This window comes from Phaethon aethereus (genome assembly GCF_964289735.1).
Source record: "Phaethon aethereus genome assembly, chromosome: 3".
Classification (NCBI taxonomy): Eukaryota; Metazoa; Chordata; class Aves; order Phaethontiformes; family Phaethontidae; genus Phaethon; species Phaethon aethereus.
The window spans coordinates 91,195,675-91,209,524 of record NC_138576.1 but is presented as its reverse complement, the minus strand read 5'-3'; the positions used below and the strand labels follow the sequence as shown (position 1 = coordinate 91,209,524).

The following is a 13,850-nucleotide window of genomic DNA, read 5'->3' as shown; positions in this document are numbered from 1 at the left end:
CGACGCCTTTGGTTATGGGCATTCAATCAATTTTTCCCGATGTTTAGTTCAGCTCTCATTCAGATCTCCTTTCCACATTACAAACAAAAAGGCAGAAATAAGTGGTTAGATAATAGCAAATATATATAAAAAAATATTTCTTATTTAAGTGTATTTAAAACCTATTTGGTGTTCGTACACCAAAATGGAATCATTTGAGAAACAAATATACCAATATAAATGTATACTGAGTGTAACTTGCTGATGGATTGTGATTTGCTGATGCAGCTTGTTAATGCACCAAACCCAACATTTCTGTTCTTGGTTTCCCTTTAGAAAAGGCATAATAGTTGAAGTATAGCATTTTGTTCCTATACCTGCTAAAGCCAGTAGAAAAGATCAAAGCTTCTCATGACTCAATGTCTTTTTTACCAGTGACAAAGAAGAACTCTCCATTATTGTTTCTAAATGGATGCTGATAATCACTGGGACATAACAGATTTTTCCAGTGATAGTTTCAGAAATAATGGAAGAACAAGAGTAAGAAAGTAATTTATAAACAAACTATCAAAACACTTTTGAAACTGGCCTGCTGTTGTAGTGAATTTAGAAAAGCAAAAATTTTTGCCTTCGAGTTGAGCTTACACAGTTCTTCTTTACTAATTAAAACCAAATACCCATTCTTAAGTCCTGTCCCTTCCCTTTCCCTTCCTTTTTTTCAACCATTTGTATTTTATTAAGTATAGCGCATCTAATAATTCCCATATGCAATGTGAAGAGGACTCAGTTTCATCCCTAAACTGTATTGGTCCTTCTTACTTTGCTAACTGCATAGCACGCCTGAAATTTGTAGCAATCAATGAGGCACTACTGGCTAGTGCTAGATGGTTGGAATGACTGACTCTAGGTAATTATAATGTTGGAACTGAGCATTATGTAGCTCAGATTCTTTAAATTTATCCAAGGTCAAATGCATAATTTTTTTTTCCAGCAACAACTGACAATAATATAGAAGCAGCATTTTATTTTTAGCCATTCATATCAGATACACATGCTTTTGCAAATATTTGTGTATTTTTTCCTATAATCCCACTTTATTCAAATGCAGTTGTAAGTAATGGAGCTTTTCTGAGCCAGCACCAAGGACTCAACCTGACGTCTGTATTTAACTGTGCGGCCAAGGGTCAAGCGCAGTTGCTAATTCCCTATGACTGTGAGTCTTTGATGAAGTTGGCTTCTGCAAGTGCTGTCATTCATAGTGTCAGCCTTCCTGGGACAGTGACTATCATTCTGGAGCTTCACTCGTAAATGCAGGTGTTAAGCAATTGCTCATCTATTCTAGGGAGTTTACTCTATAATTTTTAACTCATTCGGTTTGTGTGTAAGGTTAGATGAGTCATGAGACATTATGAAACCCTGAAGTTATCATACTGGATTAGAGCAGAGGTCCTTCACAGTCATCTCTGTCTTGGCAGAAGCCAATATGTATCATTCAAAAGAAAGTGCAGCAAATGGTGGTCAGTTGCCCAGGGCAGCTGCTACCTTCTGCTACCTTCTGCTACCTTCTGCCTCTCTTAAATGGAATACAATTTAGCCCCTGAAATATGAAAATGGATAAACATTCCAAACCTTTAGCCTTTTTCTTACCTTTATTCAAGGACCTTCCTGTGTCTGCAACCTGTGGTTATCCCCCTTCTTCTTCCAGTCCTCTTTACTTCAATATTGTTTGTATATTACATTTAACAGAAATTTCTTTTCATTGCATTCAAGCTTACTTCCTTTTGGTATCATGAAAACTCTTGGTCACAGCTATTCAGCTCTCACAAATAAATTATTTTCTAATATTGTATGTTACTTTTTATCTCTAATATGTCTGTTCTTATTAATCTCCAGCGCAAATTCAGCAGCACCAATGGTTCAGTATGGCAGTCTCTTCCATGCCTCTTATTTTGCCACTGAATCCTTCTGCATTTCTGCTGTCTCTGCCTTAAATCAGTGCTGCCAGACTTTCTGCTCTCCACTGCCCTTCTCAAGAACTCCTTAAACCCAGGCATGCTGCCATCTGTCTCAGGGTTTCCTCAGACCTTCTCCCATCCCTTGATCAGATGTGTGCCTGCGTCTCTTGCCCAGGAAAGATGAGGCTGCTCCTACCAGAAGTCTTCATTCAACCCTGAACCTGCTACTAAAAGACCACAAAGAAAGAGTGTCCCTACAAACAGGCTTCAGGTTGGATGGATTTCATAAGTGAGCCACAAACAGCCCAAGGACTGTAGACTGAGCACAGTTTTTTGACAGAATACTCAGAAATGAACCTGACATGACAGGTTTACTATTGTTTTATACAACTGGATTGTAAGCTTTTCTGTATATCCTTGCTCCTTAAATTATAGTCATAAAAAGCTTGTCCAAAGATCTTTGGAAGAACATGGAAGTAGGATGTTTTGCATGTGGTTTGGAAAGGCATAGCTAGATCTGTAAATCTGTGTGATGAAAATAAAAACAGATCCCTTGCTCCCATCACAGTCACCAGACAATGCTTTAAGATGAACTTACAAACTGGGCCTTGGACCAGCAAGTGCTTGCAGTTACCTGATGGTGTCACACAGTCCCAGCGATGTGGGAATCGGGCACGGAGTGGCCCCTGCCCCAGCGAGGAGGACGTGCCGGCAGCTGGCAGTCACACAGCGGCACGCACAGCCGCTGCGCACCCTCTGCGCTGGCGCGCTCCGCAGGCAGCTGCAGCTACACATCAGCTCCAGAAAAAAGCCCAGCTCCTGAATTTACAGCCTTCCTTACATCAGGGGATGAGATACAACTGCAATACTGCAGTCAAGAGATCTGCTGTCTGTCCTGTACCTGCAATGGGTATTGCCAGAGGCTTAAGGGCCGGTGCGGCATTCCTGCCTGCCGGCGTTGCTGGTGTTTGTGTGACGTGGGTCGTAGCTCAGATTTTATTCCTGAGGCTGTAACAGAGCACGTCTCACTCTGCACACCTTAGCAAAAGGAACACAGTCCACCCTGCGCAGTACAAGTGGCTGCTAATAACCTACTTGCTCTCCTTTTTAGATATACCTGGCTTGTTGACCTTTTTGGGCTACTGCGGTGTCCATAGGGATGAGTGGGGAAGGGCAAAGCATCTCAGGGTGGGATGTTTGAGGAGAGGAATATGAGGGGTGAGGAGGCTCTACTCCAGTTTGTGACACCAGGGCATCTGTAAGATGTTGTGATGAGGGAGAGTTAAAATGCTTTGTTTCACTTTTGAACGTATTTTGGGTTATTTTGTTTTACTTTGAACTGATAGCAAGATTGCCTACTGCTTGGAACTGACATTCTAACTGTTAAATTTGTTTAAACCCAATCTGGGATAACTGAACCATTTTGAATTGGGCACAGGAAAACTAGGTGCCAGATTGTGCCTTGGTGTTGACTACACATGGAGACTTGACAGTCTCCTCCTGTAAGTATTCAATGGGAATAAGCGTAACACAATTCAAAAATAGTAAAAGTTAAAAATTACCTTAAAGTGCAATCCACAAATAACCTACAGGATTGGGCTCAAAAAGAGAAAGTATGTAGACATTTTAGCACAGACTTCGGCAGCAGATGTCTTTGGGACATGTTGTATGACATCCATAAGTCTCCAGAATAATGAGAGGCTTTGTGCAGGACATCACAGATACCCCAGGTAGAAGTCCATCATGTTTGTGAACATCTTGAGCCTTCATCCAAGTTGTCAGGTATGCCAAGGGTTCCAGTAGCTCCCCAGCAATCTGATTCCAGTGACGACCTATGGCAAAGACTCATATGCATTGTTGGTGCAAATAAAACTGTTTTGAGGTCAGTGTAATCTCCCCAGGTTTGGACACCAATCTCTTCACACGACAGATCAAAGGGAACTCCACTGTTTCATACCAGGAAAGACCTTTCAGGTCTGACTAGTCTGTAGTTAGTGTAACACAAATCACATAGTTTTGCTTATTACCTGCGGTACAGATATTTGTATAAACTAAGAAAACCAAAAGCATCCCCCTAAGAAGGGAGCTGCAGCAAAGAGCCTAGAGGGAGCCCAAATAATGATAGGGGAAATAATAATAGTCCCAAACAGTGACAAGAAAAGGGACTGGATGAGAGTCAAAGGATCAAAACTAAAACAGAGCACCAAAGGTGAAATCGGAACTGAGTGCCCACCGCAGTGCTCATCCGTTCCTGAAAGCACCCAAGGGGCAACCAGGCAGAGACAGGACAGGGACAGGCAATCAGATCTGCGCCCACCAGGATGGCCCCCATCAGCCTGCCCTCTCCGGGTGCCCCCCCCAGAGCTCCCGGGGGCAGAGGGGGAAGGAGCTGGGGAGGGTGTCCTCTGGCTTACAGGGGCCTTTGCTGAGAAGGTACCAATAAAGCGGCGAGAAGTGCAGACAGCACCTCAGCAAGGGGGTTTCGGGGAGCGAGAGGAGGGGCTGTGACACGTGCTCTCGAAGTAGCAGGGTGTCTTTCCTCCCCCGCAGCAGGGGCACGGCTTGCCCGCCCGCATGACCCCTGGAACGATCGTAGCCGTACCCACGGCTCAGCAGAGTGTCCTCCCGTGCATGACCCCAGCCGGCCATGGCGTCAGCTCAGCGTATGCCTGAGCTGCGAGGGCCCTGAAGGCATCGCCCTCGCGGGAGCCTGGCTGCCTGGCCTCACTTGGGCCACCAGCCCCCTCGCCTTTTTGACGTCTGGGTGGGGCAAGCGAGGAACCGGAGTGTGTGGAGCCCGGATCGTGTGTAAACAGCTACTCAGGCGCCGTTCCGCATGTTTGTTCATCCTCACTGGGGATGCAGGGCAGAGCCTGCCTCCATCCTCCAAGGGGAGCTGAAAAACCCCTGCAGGGACTCAGAGCAGCCCTGGTCAGGAGAAGTCCGTAAGTCTCTTCAGGAGGCTGGCCAGGGTCACAGGGGATGGGCCAGGGCATTCAGACAGTGCCCCAGCATGGGTAGGACGAGCTGGGTTATGGCCAGCAGCCTCCTTCAAAGGGAGAAGCACCGCATCAGCCCTGCCTGCCTTTGCAGTACCTCGGATTCCTGGCCTCTAGCTCATCCCAGTCAGGCCCAGGAGAGGGGCTGGTGGCAGAGGGCTAGATGGGCAGGTACAGCAGTAGGCTGGTGTCCCACAGTGGGGTGTAGTGCATGGGTGGGAGGGAGCCAGGTGCCCCCCAGCCACCAGCCTGGAGTTCTTGACTCCAGGTGTAAAACACCTCACGAGCTCTAGAAACACCTCGAGTTTCCAGGTTGGAAAACAGGAGCTGCTACTATCTGACCTACTGCATCTGGGCCCTGGAGAGGAGAAGACGTAGCAGCAGCATAAATGACTCCAATTAACAAGCTGTTGGAGGAGGACTGAGAGCCCACTCTTAGTGGATTACAGTAGCGTTTGTGAAAAGATTTCCACCTTCTGCTGAAAGAAGAGCAAACCTATAGTTTCCTCCAGTTTGGGTGAGGGTCTCTGGAGTTTTCAAGGAGCTGGAATAATACCTTTAAGGTGAAATTTGCTGCAATGTCAAATGATTTTCCCTTCAAAACCTGTTCTTCTGGAAAATAAATGATGGAAAAGAAGATGAATAATTTATTATTCACTCATTTAAAAGAAGCTGTTGGCAATGGCTTAGTCAGATGCAGTGCCTTTGGCCAGTAAAGATAATAAAGGAATAATGGGTTAGTCATCAATACTGCACTGAAAGAAAAAGGTCAAATTTGTCATTGGTCTAAATCCAAAAGGACAATTACTGTTCTGTTATTCTAAAATGATGGCTTTCAGTCCCCCTTTGATTTTCACACTGCAAAATAATTCCAGCAGAGATGCAGACTCCCCCATGGAATATTTAAACCTATTAAATATCCTCGCTTTATCTCAGTCACTTTTTCAAAACCTATCAGGAACAGTTTGTGCACCCTCAAGTAGCTATGTAGCACAAGCTGACAAGTGCTGTCTTAAAACAAAGACTTAGGGCATTATTCAGACACAGAGAACTGAATCTGGCCTCTGGGTTTACAGACCCAAGCAGATTTCCTTGGAGAAGTTGTTCTGTAACAAAGATTCTTGGATGAATTCCTGTGACTTGGATTTTCAAAACTACTATGGGGTGGGATTTCAGCGATGCCGGGATTTCAGCGATGCCAGGATTTCACTCCCACAACAACAACAGAAAAAAAGCTGATGCTTCCTGGCTCCCTTGTGATTGCACTTACACTTTGCATCCTGGTTCTTTCTGTCCTGCATCCACTGCATCCATGGTAGATAGGTTGATGGCTGATTTTTGCCCTCCTTTTTCTGCGGGACAAGTCACCTTTCAAGGGCCTATAACCTTTATCCCGCAACAGCAGCATCGGGAAGCACCCAGGAGCTGAGAAATGCCAGCTTGGTGCTAGAAACTTCCATTTGCATTAGCTGTGAAACTGAAGAGGCTCTCAAACATAACTGGTTTTGACAAAGGATAAAGCAGTGCAAGTCCTACTCGAATCTGCTGTATAAATTTCCCTCCCAAGCTCACTTTATGTGCTTTGATATCATTCTCTCATCTATACAATTTGCTTTTTCTGAGTTTCCATTTACAAGTTTACCATTTTCTCTCATTGCTGTTCAGGTCCAATTTGTCAATATTACTTCAACAGGCAGGTCAGACTGCTAAAGCTGGCCTTACCTACTCATAACTCCAGTATCCCATTCCCAAAGGGTAAAACCAATAATTATTGGTAACGTTACTTCAAAGAGCATTCCTTTCCATACTGTAATAAGTTAGTATGACAAATGTGATACCACTGTCTGAGAAATATTTTCCATGCCTCCTAGGTTTCACTATATTTAGAAATATTTAGAACTTCTGCATCACAACTGTCTTAATTGCTGGAAATCTGGCTTACCTTGCTTCGGAAAGCAGTGAGTACATTAACGTGTTGTTGCTTGTACTCTGCTTCTCACTTTCAGACACAGTACAATTTAATCTAGATTTATAATGTTATGACATTTTATGCCTCAGGTTGCTTAAGTTGATATTGGCAACCTGGGATGTGGGTTACTTATCAACAGTGCTTATGTACTGGTATGATCAGCACCATCCAAAGCCCAAGAGGGAAAAAGAAAGAAATGAAGAGTGTAGATTTTATCACATACAGAACTTAATTGGCCAGATAAGAAAATACTTGACAAATATGAATATAACTTCTTCATTTTGATCTCCCAAGGATGATGTGGACTGACCAAAGTGTCAAGAGAGATACACTCACCTGAACCCAAGATATGTGAAAATTAAAACTATAGACGCACAAATTATTTGCCCCTACACATGTTAATGCTAGTGTTAGCACAGCTTTTGTCTAAGAAAGCTTTAGGTGCTGGAGCTGCATGGAAATCTTGGTGTTTAGCATATTAAACTTAGGTTTTTAGCTCTTCTTATTTCAAAGAGAAGTCTGAAAGCATGAAGAAGAGGCAGGGGCTGGAGGCAAGGTAGCTCCCCAAAGCCATCAACAACATTGCTTTGCCTCTGCATCAAAGTGTCCGAGCAGAGCAGGACAGAGCTGCTGTGTGCTGGAGACGAGCGGAGGTCTCTGAGTGGAGCAGGAGATGCTGGGAAAGGAGATTACACCTCAGGCTATATAGCGCATGAGATGAGAGAGCCAGAGAGGTCTCAACACTGCTTTCAACTCCATCTGGAATCAGTCCTCACAGTGGGATCAGAAATGTCTTCTCCATAACAAAGCTCCTCCACAGTGCTTGTGGGCTAGCAATGCTCACTTGGGGAATCAATATTGCAATTGGTACTGCCCCACAATAGCCTGGTTTTGAACATCAGCATGCCCACGTGCCTCCACATCCCTTGCTCAGCCCTCTGCAGCATTACAGCAAAGGGCAGAGAAGGTCTTAAAATGAAAATGCTGTTCGTGTGCATGGGTTCCTCATTTTACCAACAAGGGAGAAGGAAGGCAGAGAGACATTCCCAAGGCAGCAGTTACTCTGGATGAGATTTCTAGTTTCCCACCTTGTGTTCAGTCCTGAAGGACCAGAAAAATGTGGATATCAGCAGTATTTCTTGTTCCCATTAGTTGCTGATCTTGTTACAGTTGTTTTCAATTTTTTTATCTTTATTAACCTTTTTTATATTTTGTGTTTTGTTAAAGTTCTTTTTTCCTACAGCAGAGGAATTGCAAAGACAATGTTATCATGAGTAATGTGCTGACTTTGTTTTCTTATCTACCTTAGGACATTTATTTACCCCTTCTTCACTAGAGGCAGACCTTTCCCACTGCAATTGCTTTTCTTTGGCACGTTATTCTGTATCTATAATGGCTTCCTCCAGGGGTACTACCTGATTTACTGCGCTGAATATCCAAACGATTGGTGCACCGACATCAGATTTACATCAGGTAATTATAGCTGCAGGATTCCCATAATCTAATATCTGAGCAATTTGTAAGTGTTTTGAATTATGTGCTAATCTTCACTGAACATGTGAGTCAAATCAGTTGTGATGGAAATCAGCATAAAACCTGCCTTTGGCCCAGATAAAACAAATAAATGTGCACTGACTTTTTTTTTTCTGTGCAGCCACCTTTGAAGGCATACGATGTTATGTGTTAGTCTCAAATCACCAGCCTTGTTTTACTGACACCACTCCAGAGCCTCCTGCTGCTACAGGCTGTGGAGATGCAATTTCAGGCCCCAGCTGAATGGGGATGTGCTCTTGCTCAGACAGAAGTGCCCACCCAGCAGTGGCTGTGTGCAAGCCCAAACTGTGGCTTTCTCTTCCCTGCCAAGGAGCTTTGCAGTTGATGCAGCTATTCCAACCAAGAGAGAAAAGAAGGGCAAAACCCCAGCATAAGTGAGGCTTTAGAGACAAAGCGCTCTTTTTTCTTGTGTAAGGCACATGGGAAGATTAGAGATCACGCACGGTCTGGTTGTATGTTAATACAGTTCCTTTATATTCTGTGACTTAATAGCCTAGCTGAATTTCACCCTGTAAAATCCCTGAGAGAATTACTGAGCAAGAGCAGCCAGGTGGCATTACACATTTGATGCTGCACAGAGGATGGTTTTTAAATGTATGCATAGACATGAAGATTAACATGGAGGTCTAAGGAAGTGTTTTGGATATGACAAGTACAAAATAACCAACATAATTTCTGTACCCTGTTTCAGACTGTGGATACAAGTTCAGTCTTTTCAGACACCATCACACATTAAAAATCCTGGACATTGTTCAGTAAAAGCTCCCATACCCAACAAAAAAAAGACCACATAATTTGCATAATAAATAAAATATATAGTTAATAAAAAACCCCAGCATTAGCAGTACTTGAAATATTTAATAAAAAGCAAACAGTATATTCTTGCTCTACAGGCTTACCAACTTTCTGTTGCTACTGGAAGTGTTGAGGGTTTGTCAGCATTTAGTCTTTTTTCTATACTTCATAGCGCATATAACCTCTACTTCTTTCCTTGCTTCAGAGGCCGTTTTCTCAGTGCCTAATGTGGCATGAAATGTAGGGCATGTCACCTTGTGGTGCGTTGACCTTGGCTAGATGCCAGATGCCCACCAAAGCAGCTCCATCCCCAGCTGGACAGGGGAGAGAAAATATAACCAGAAGCTTGTGGGTTGGGATGAGGACAGGGAGAGATCATTCACCAATGACCGTTGCAGGCAAAACAGACTCAACTTGGGGAAATTAATTTAGTCTATTGCCAATCCAAATCAGAGCAGGATAATGAGAACTAAACCCAAATCTTAAAACACCTTCCCCCCAACCCTCCCTTCTTCCCAGGCTCAACTTCACTCTCGATTTTTCTCCACCTCCTCCCCCCGAGCGGCACAGGGGGTTGGGGAATGGGGGTTGTGGTCAGATCATCACACGCTGTCTCTGCCGCTCCTTCCCCCTCAGGGGCAGGACTCCTCGCACTCTGCCCCTGCTCCAGCCTGGGCTCCCTCCCACGGGAGACCGTCCTCCATGAACTTCTCCAACGTGAGTCCTTCCCACAGGCTGCAGTTCTTCACCAACGGCTCCAGCCTGGGTCCCCCCACGGGCACCGTCCTTCAGGAACAGGCTGCTCCAGCCGGGGTCCCCCAGAGGGTCACAAGTCCTGCCAGCAAACCTGCTCCAGCCTGGGCTCCTCTCTCCATGGGTCCCCGCAGGTGCTGCCAGGAGCCTGCTCCAGCGCGGGCTGCCCACGGGGTCACGGCCTCCTTTGGGCATCCCCCTGCTCCAGCGTGGGGTCCTCCGCGGGTGCAGGTGGAGATCTGCTCCCCCGTGGAGCTCCATGGCTGCAAGGGCACAGCCGGCCTCCCCGTGGGCTTCCCCAGGGGCTGCCGGGGAACCTCTGCTCTGGCGCCTGGAGCCCCTCCTGCTGCACCGACCTGGGGGTCTGCAGGGCTGTTTTCACATGTTCTCACTCCTCTCTCTGGCTGCAAATGCTGTGCCCCGTTTTTTTCCCCTTCTTAAATGCGTTACCCCAGAGGTGCTACCACCATCGCTGGTGGGCTCAGCCTTGGCCAGCGGTGGGTCCATCTTGGAGATGGCTGGCATTGGCTCTATCAGACACAGGGGAAGCTTCCAGCAGCTTCTCACAGAAGCCACCCCTGTAACCCCCCACTAGCAAAACTTTGCCACACAAACCCAGTACACACGTGCAAAGTTTCTCAATCAAATGCCTTTAGTTTTTCAGATAAATGGAGTATGGTCAATGAATTATTCTGGCCAGAAGCTGTCAGCGTCCCTCGGCGAGCAACTGCTCCACATGCATGCCCATAGCTCTGTCCAAGCAGCCTTGCTGGCAGGGGGCTGAGCTGCTCTGAGATGTGGGTACCCTTCCTGGCTCTGGCGATGTGCTGGATAACCTTGTGTTCTCTATGCTACCCTTTCCCCAGCTGTAAAATGAGAGTAACGGTACTTGCCTACAGCTCAGTGGTTACTCTGCAGTAATGTCCACAGCCGTGGCTGGCTGCCATCAGTGTCAGCTGGGTACTTTGTCCCCCCATTGATGTTCAATAAGTGGTGACTATGGCCAGCTGGGAAGTTCAGCTTTTTCTTACAGCAGCTGAAAGTGCTCTGGTCTTACTGGCAAAACAGTGTGCTCAGGATGGTCATTGTTCTGTCCAGAGCTGCTCCCCACGCTGAAGATCTCCATAGCAGGTGATCCCAGAGGATTGTGATCCCACAACTGACACAGAGATATAGGGTTATTTGTCACCAGTCATCTGTGCTTCTCCAGTTCAGTAGCCTTCTCAGTAGCAGTGCATCTTTTTGACTTGGAAAAGAATCCACCCACCTCACGTTAGGTTTCCTATCTGCCTGCTCCAAAGAGAAACCTTACATATGTGCCTGAGTAGAGATAACTAGGCAGAGCTGTCTTTCTAATCCGTTTCTTGTTTGTTTCTTAGGCCTCCTCTTATTTCTGCTGGGAATGGGAATCAACATTCACAGTGATCTCCTGTTGCGCCAGCTGAGAAAACCTGGGGAAGTCACTTACAAGATTCCTCAAGGTATATTCTTGTCCTGCACCTCCTTGTAGAAGGTAGGGTAGCAGAACAGATAATGTTTTCTGACTGAATTTACAGCAAAGTGGCAATAATACCAGGGATGCCAGTATCGCACAGGTACTCGGTTCAGGTGCCCCTCTGAGCTGCAGGGACTAGTGTGAGCTGGCCGCACGAGAAGCGACAAGAGTATCTGGGAAACATGAGTTGTGAGGAGAGGTTTTAGAAAATGGGCTGGGTAATTCAGAGAAAATTTAAGTGGGACATAGGAACAGGACTTTAGTAAAAGGCAGCTGCAAAGAAGGAACTATTTTTTTCCATGCCTGGGAAGAAGTAGTGGACTTCTTACACTGCAAAAGGGAGATTCACAGTGTAAAATTTTGGGGAAAAAATAACACCAAGGATGCAAGGTGCAGAATTTCCTTTCTGTCTCCTTCAAGGTGGGGCTTGGTGAGGAAGAGTGGCTGTGGGACAGAGCAGTGAACCAGGATATGTCTAGCTCTGTAGAGCAATATGGATGGGGATCCAGGAGTTTCCTGGTTTTGGTGTTGACTCCTTCTGCTGGCTTGTTATAGATGGTAATATCTCTCCCCCAGAGTTTCTCACCTCCAATATTTACTTGCCTCTTGTAGATGTGATTAGCTAAGATGCAAAACTAAGATCCAGATTTTGCGTTCTCCAAAGGTAGTGGAGTTGCAAAATATTTTTTAGAGCCTGAAGAGAATTGGCTAATGTTAATAATTTTGACTTAAATCTAATAGTGTGCTTTCTTAAGTCATTTTCCAAATGAAAATAAATGGTTGTGAAAGCACTGGAAGCCTCTGAGTTAGAATCACCTTGTACTCTTGTACAAGAATCTTGTACAAGATCCTCCTCAAACTTTGGCATGGCTCCACTGGCTTCAGGGCAGTGAGTTTAGGTTGCTGTTATGGGCTCTGAATAAGAAAGGTAGCATATTCTCCTGCTGACTTTATGGGAAAGAACTTTCCATGTGCATGAGATGACTGTAGAAATTACATATCTTGTCTGTCGATGCAGGGGGACTGTTCACCTATGTTTCTGGAGCCAACTACTTTGGAGAAATTGTGGAATGGTTTGGTTTTGCCATAGCAACCTGGTCCCTACCAGCCTTCGCCTTTGCATTTTTCACTCTTTGCTGCATTGGGCCACGTGCTTATCACCATCACAGGTATCAAACTGTTTCTTGCCATATGCTGCTGTTTGCCCTTGGAGTGCAGTTTGCAAAATGCCAGAGAGGGTCAGAGGAGCAGGGCCAGGACTCAAGACAAAATGGAAATTGAATACTATGTACAAGAAGTTTATCGGCTTATTTGTGACTGGGTGAAAGTAAGGCAGTCAGCTGGACCCCCTGTTGAGTCAAGCAGGCCCGACAGTCATTTAGTCCAACATCAGTTACATCATTGCTTCCGCCATGTTAAAGCCTCTTTTTATTGAGTTTTGTAAAGGTGAACCTTTCCTAAGGGTTCCCTTGCAACTCTGCAGTGCTTTGGAGTAGATATGGTCCCCTGCTCCGAATTCCTGAAGTTTCTACTTTAGGTCTGTTAGAACCTTAACAGTATTATCAGCTTTCATTTAATTAAATAACCTGGTGCAAATAGTTTCGTAATGCTCTTTTGCAGAGTAACACACAGAAGTTACAAAGCAAGGCAGTTTGGAGGAGTTTTAAGGTTCCTCTGCTGAGCTGTAATTGAAACTGCAGTTTCCTTGTATGTATGCAGGTTCACTCTCTTGCTTATTTTCTTTCAGGTACTATCTCAAGACATTTACGGACTATCCAAAATCAAGGAAAGCCTTGATTCCTTTTGTTTTTTAATGATTGAAATATGGGCTTTGTGTTCTGTTTTTATAGGGCTTTTTTCAATTCCTAGTTTTAATGTTAGGTCTGACTATAATTAATTGTACAAATGATAACCTGGGGTTGTTAGAGACAAGAAGGTAATTTGGAACTGAAGTTCTTGTTTTTAATTACAGGGGAAATTGCAGATAGTTGTGGGCAAAGGGACTACCCAAATGACACATTTGCTTGTCAGTGGAGTTCTACCTATGAAAAATGGATATGTAACTGCACTGACATCAGAGAAAAAGCATTGGCTAAAAAGTGATGCAGAAAAGTAGAAAGTAAGCCCATGACTTCAGAGAAAGTCTTCAGCAGTGACTCCAATTTATAGCACTTCTGCAGCTGCTTCTTCCTGCGTCCATGCCACAGCCCTCGCTCTGCTGGCACTGCCCTAGGTGTTGCCACACTTTAAAGGGGAGTAGAGGTCTCCTTGGCCAGGAAAATAGATCAGCCCATTATTTTTCATCTAAAAGCCAGCTTAGCTCCCAGAACCATAGTGCAACAAGAGGATAC

At 45.1% G+C, this 13,850-nt stretch overlaps 1 protein-coding gene across 1 annotated transcript in view; it reads left to right on the top strand.

Moving 5' to 3' along the window:
- SRD5A2 (steroid 5 alpha-reductase 2) overlaps window positions 1-13,313 on the top strand; it is a gene marked incomplete at its 3' end in the record, with an annotated part of 29,616 nt that extends 16,303 nt beyond the window's left edge. Inside the window, exons 2-5 of the mRNA XM_081998358.1 lie at window positions 8,212-8,375; window positions 11,384-11,485; window positions 12,518-12,668; window positions 13,247-13,313. Of these exons, the coding sequence (XP_081854484.1) occupies window positions 8,212-8,375; window positions 11,384-11,485; window positions 12,518-12,668; window positions 13,247-13,313 (484 nt within the window). The remainder of the gene's footprint in view (window positions 1-8,211; window positions 8,376-11,383; window positions 11,486-12,517; window positions 12,669-13,246) is intronic.
- Window positions 13,314-13,850: the final 537 nt, after the last annotated feature.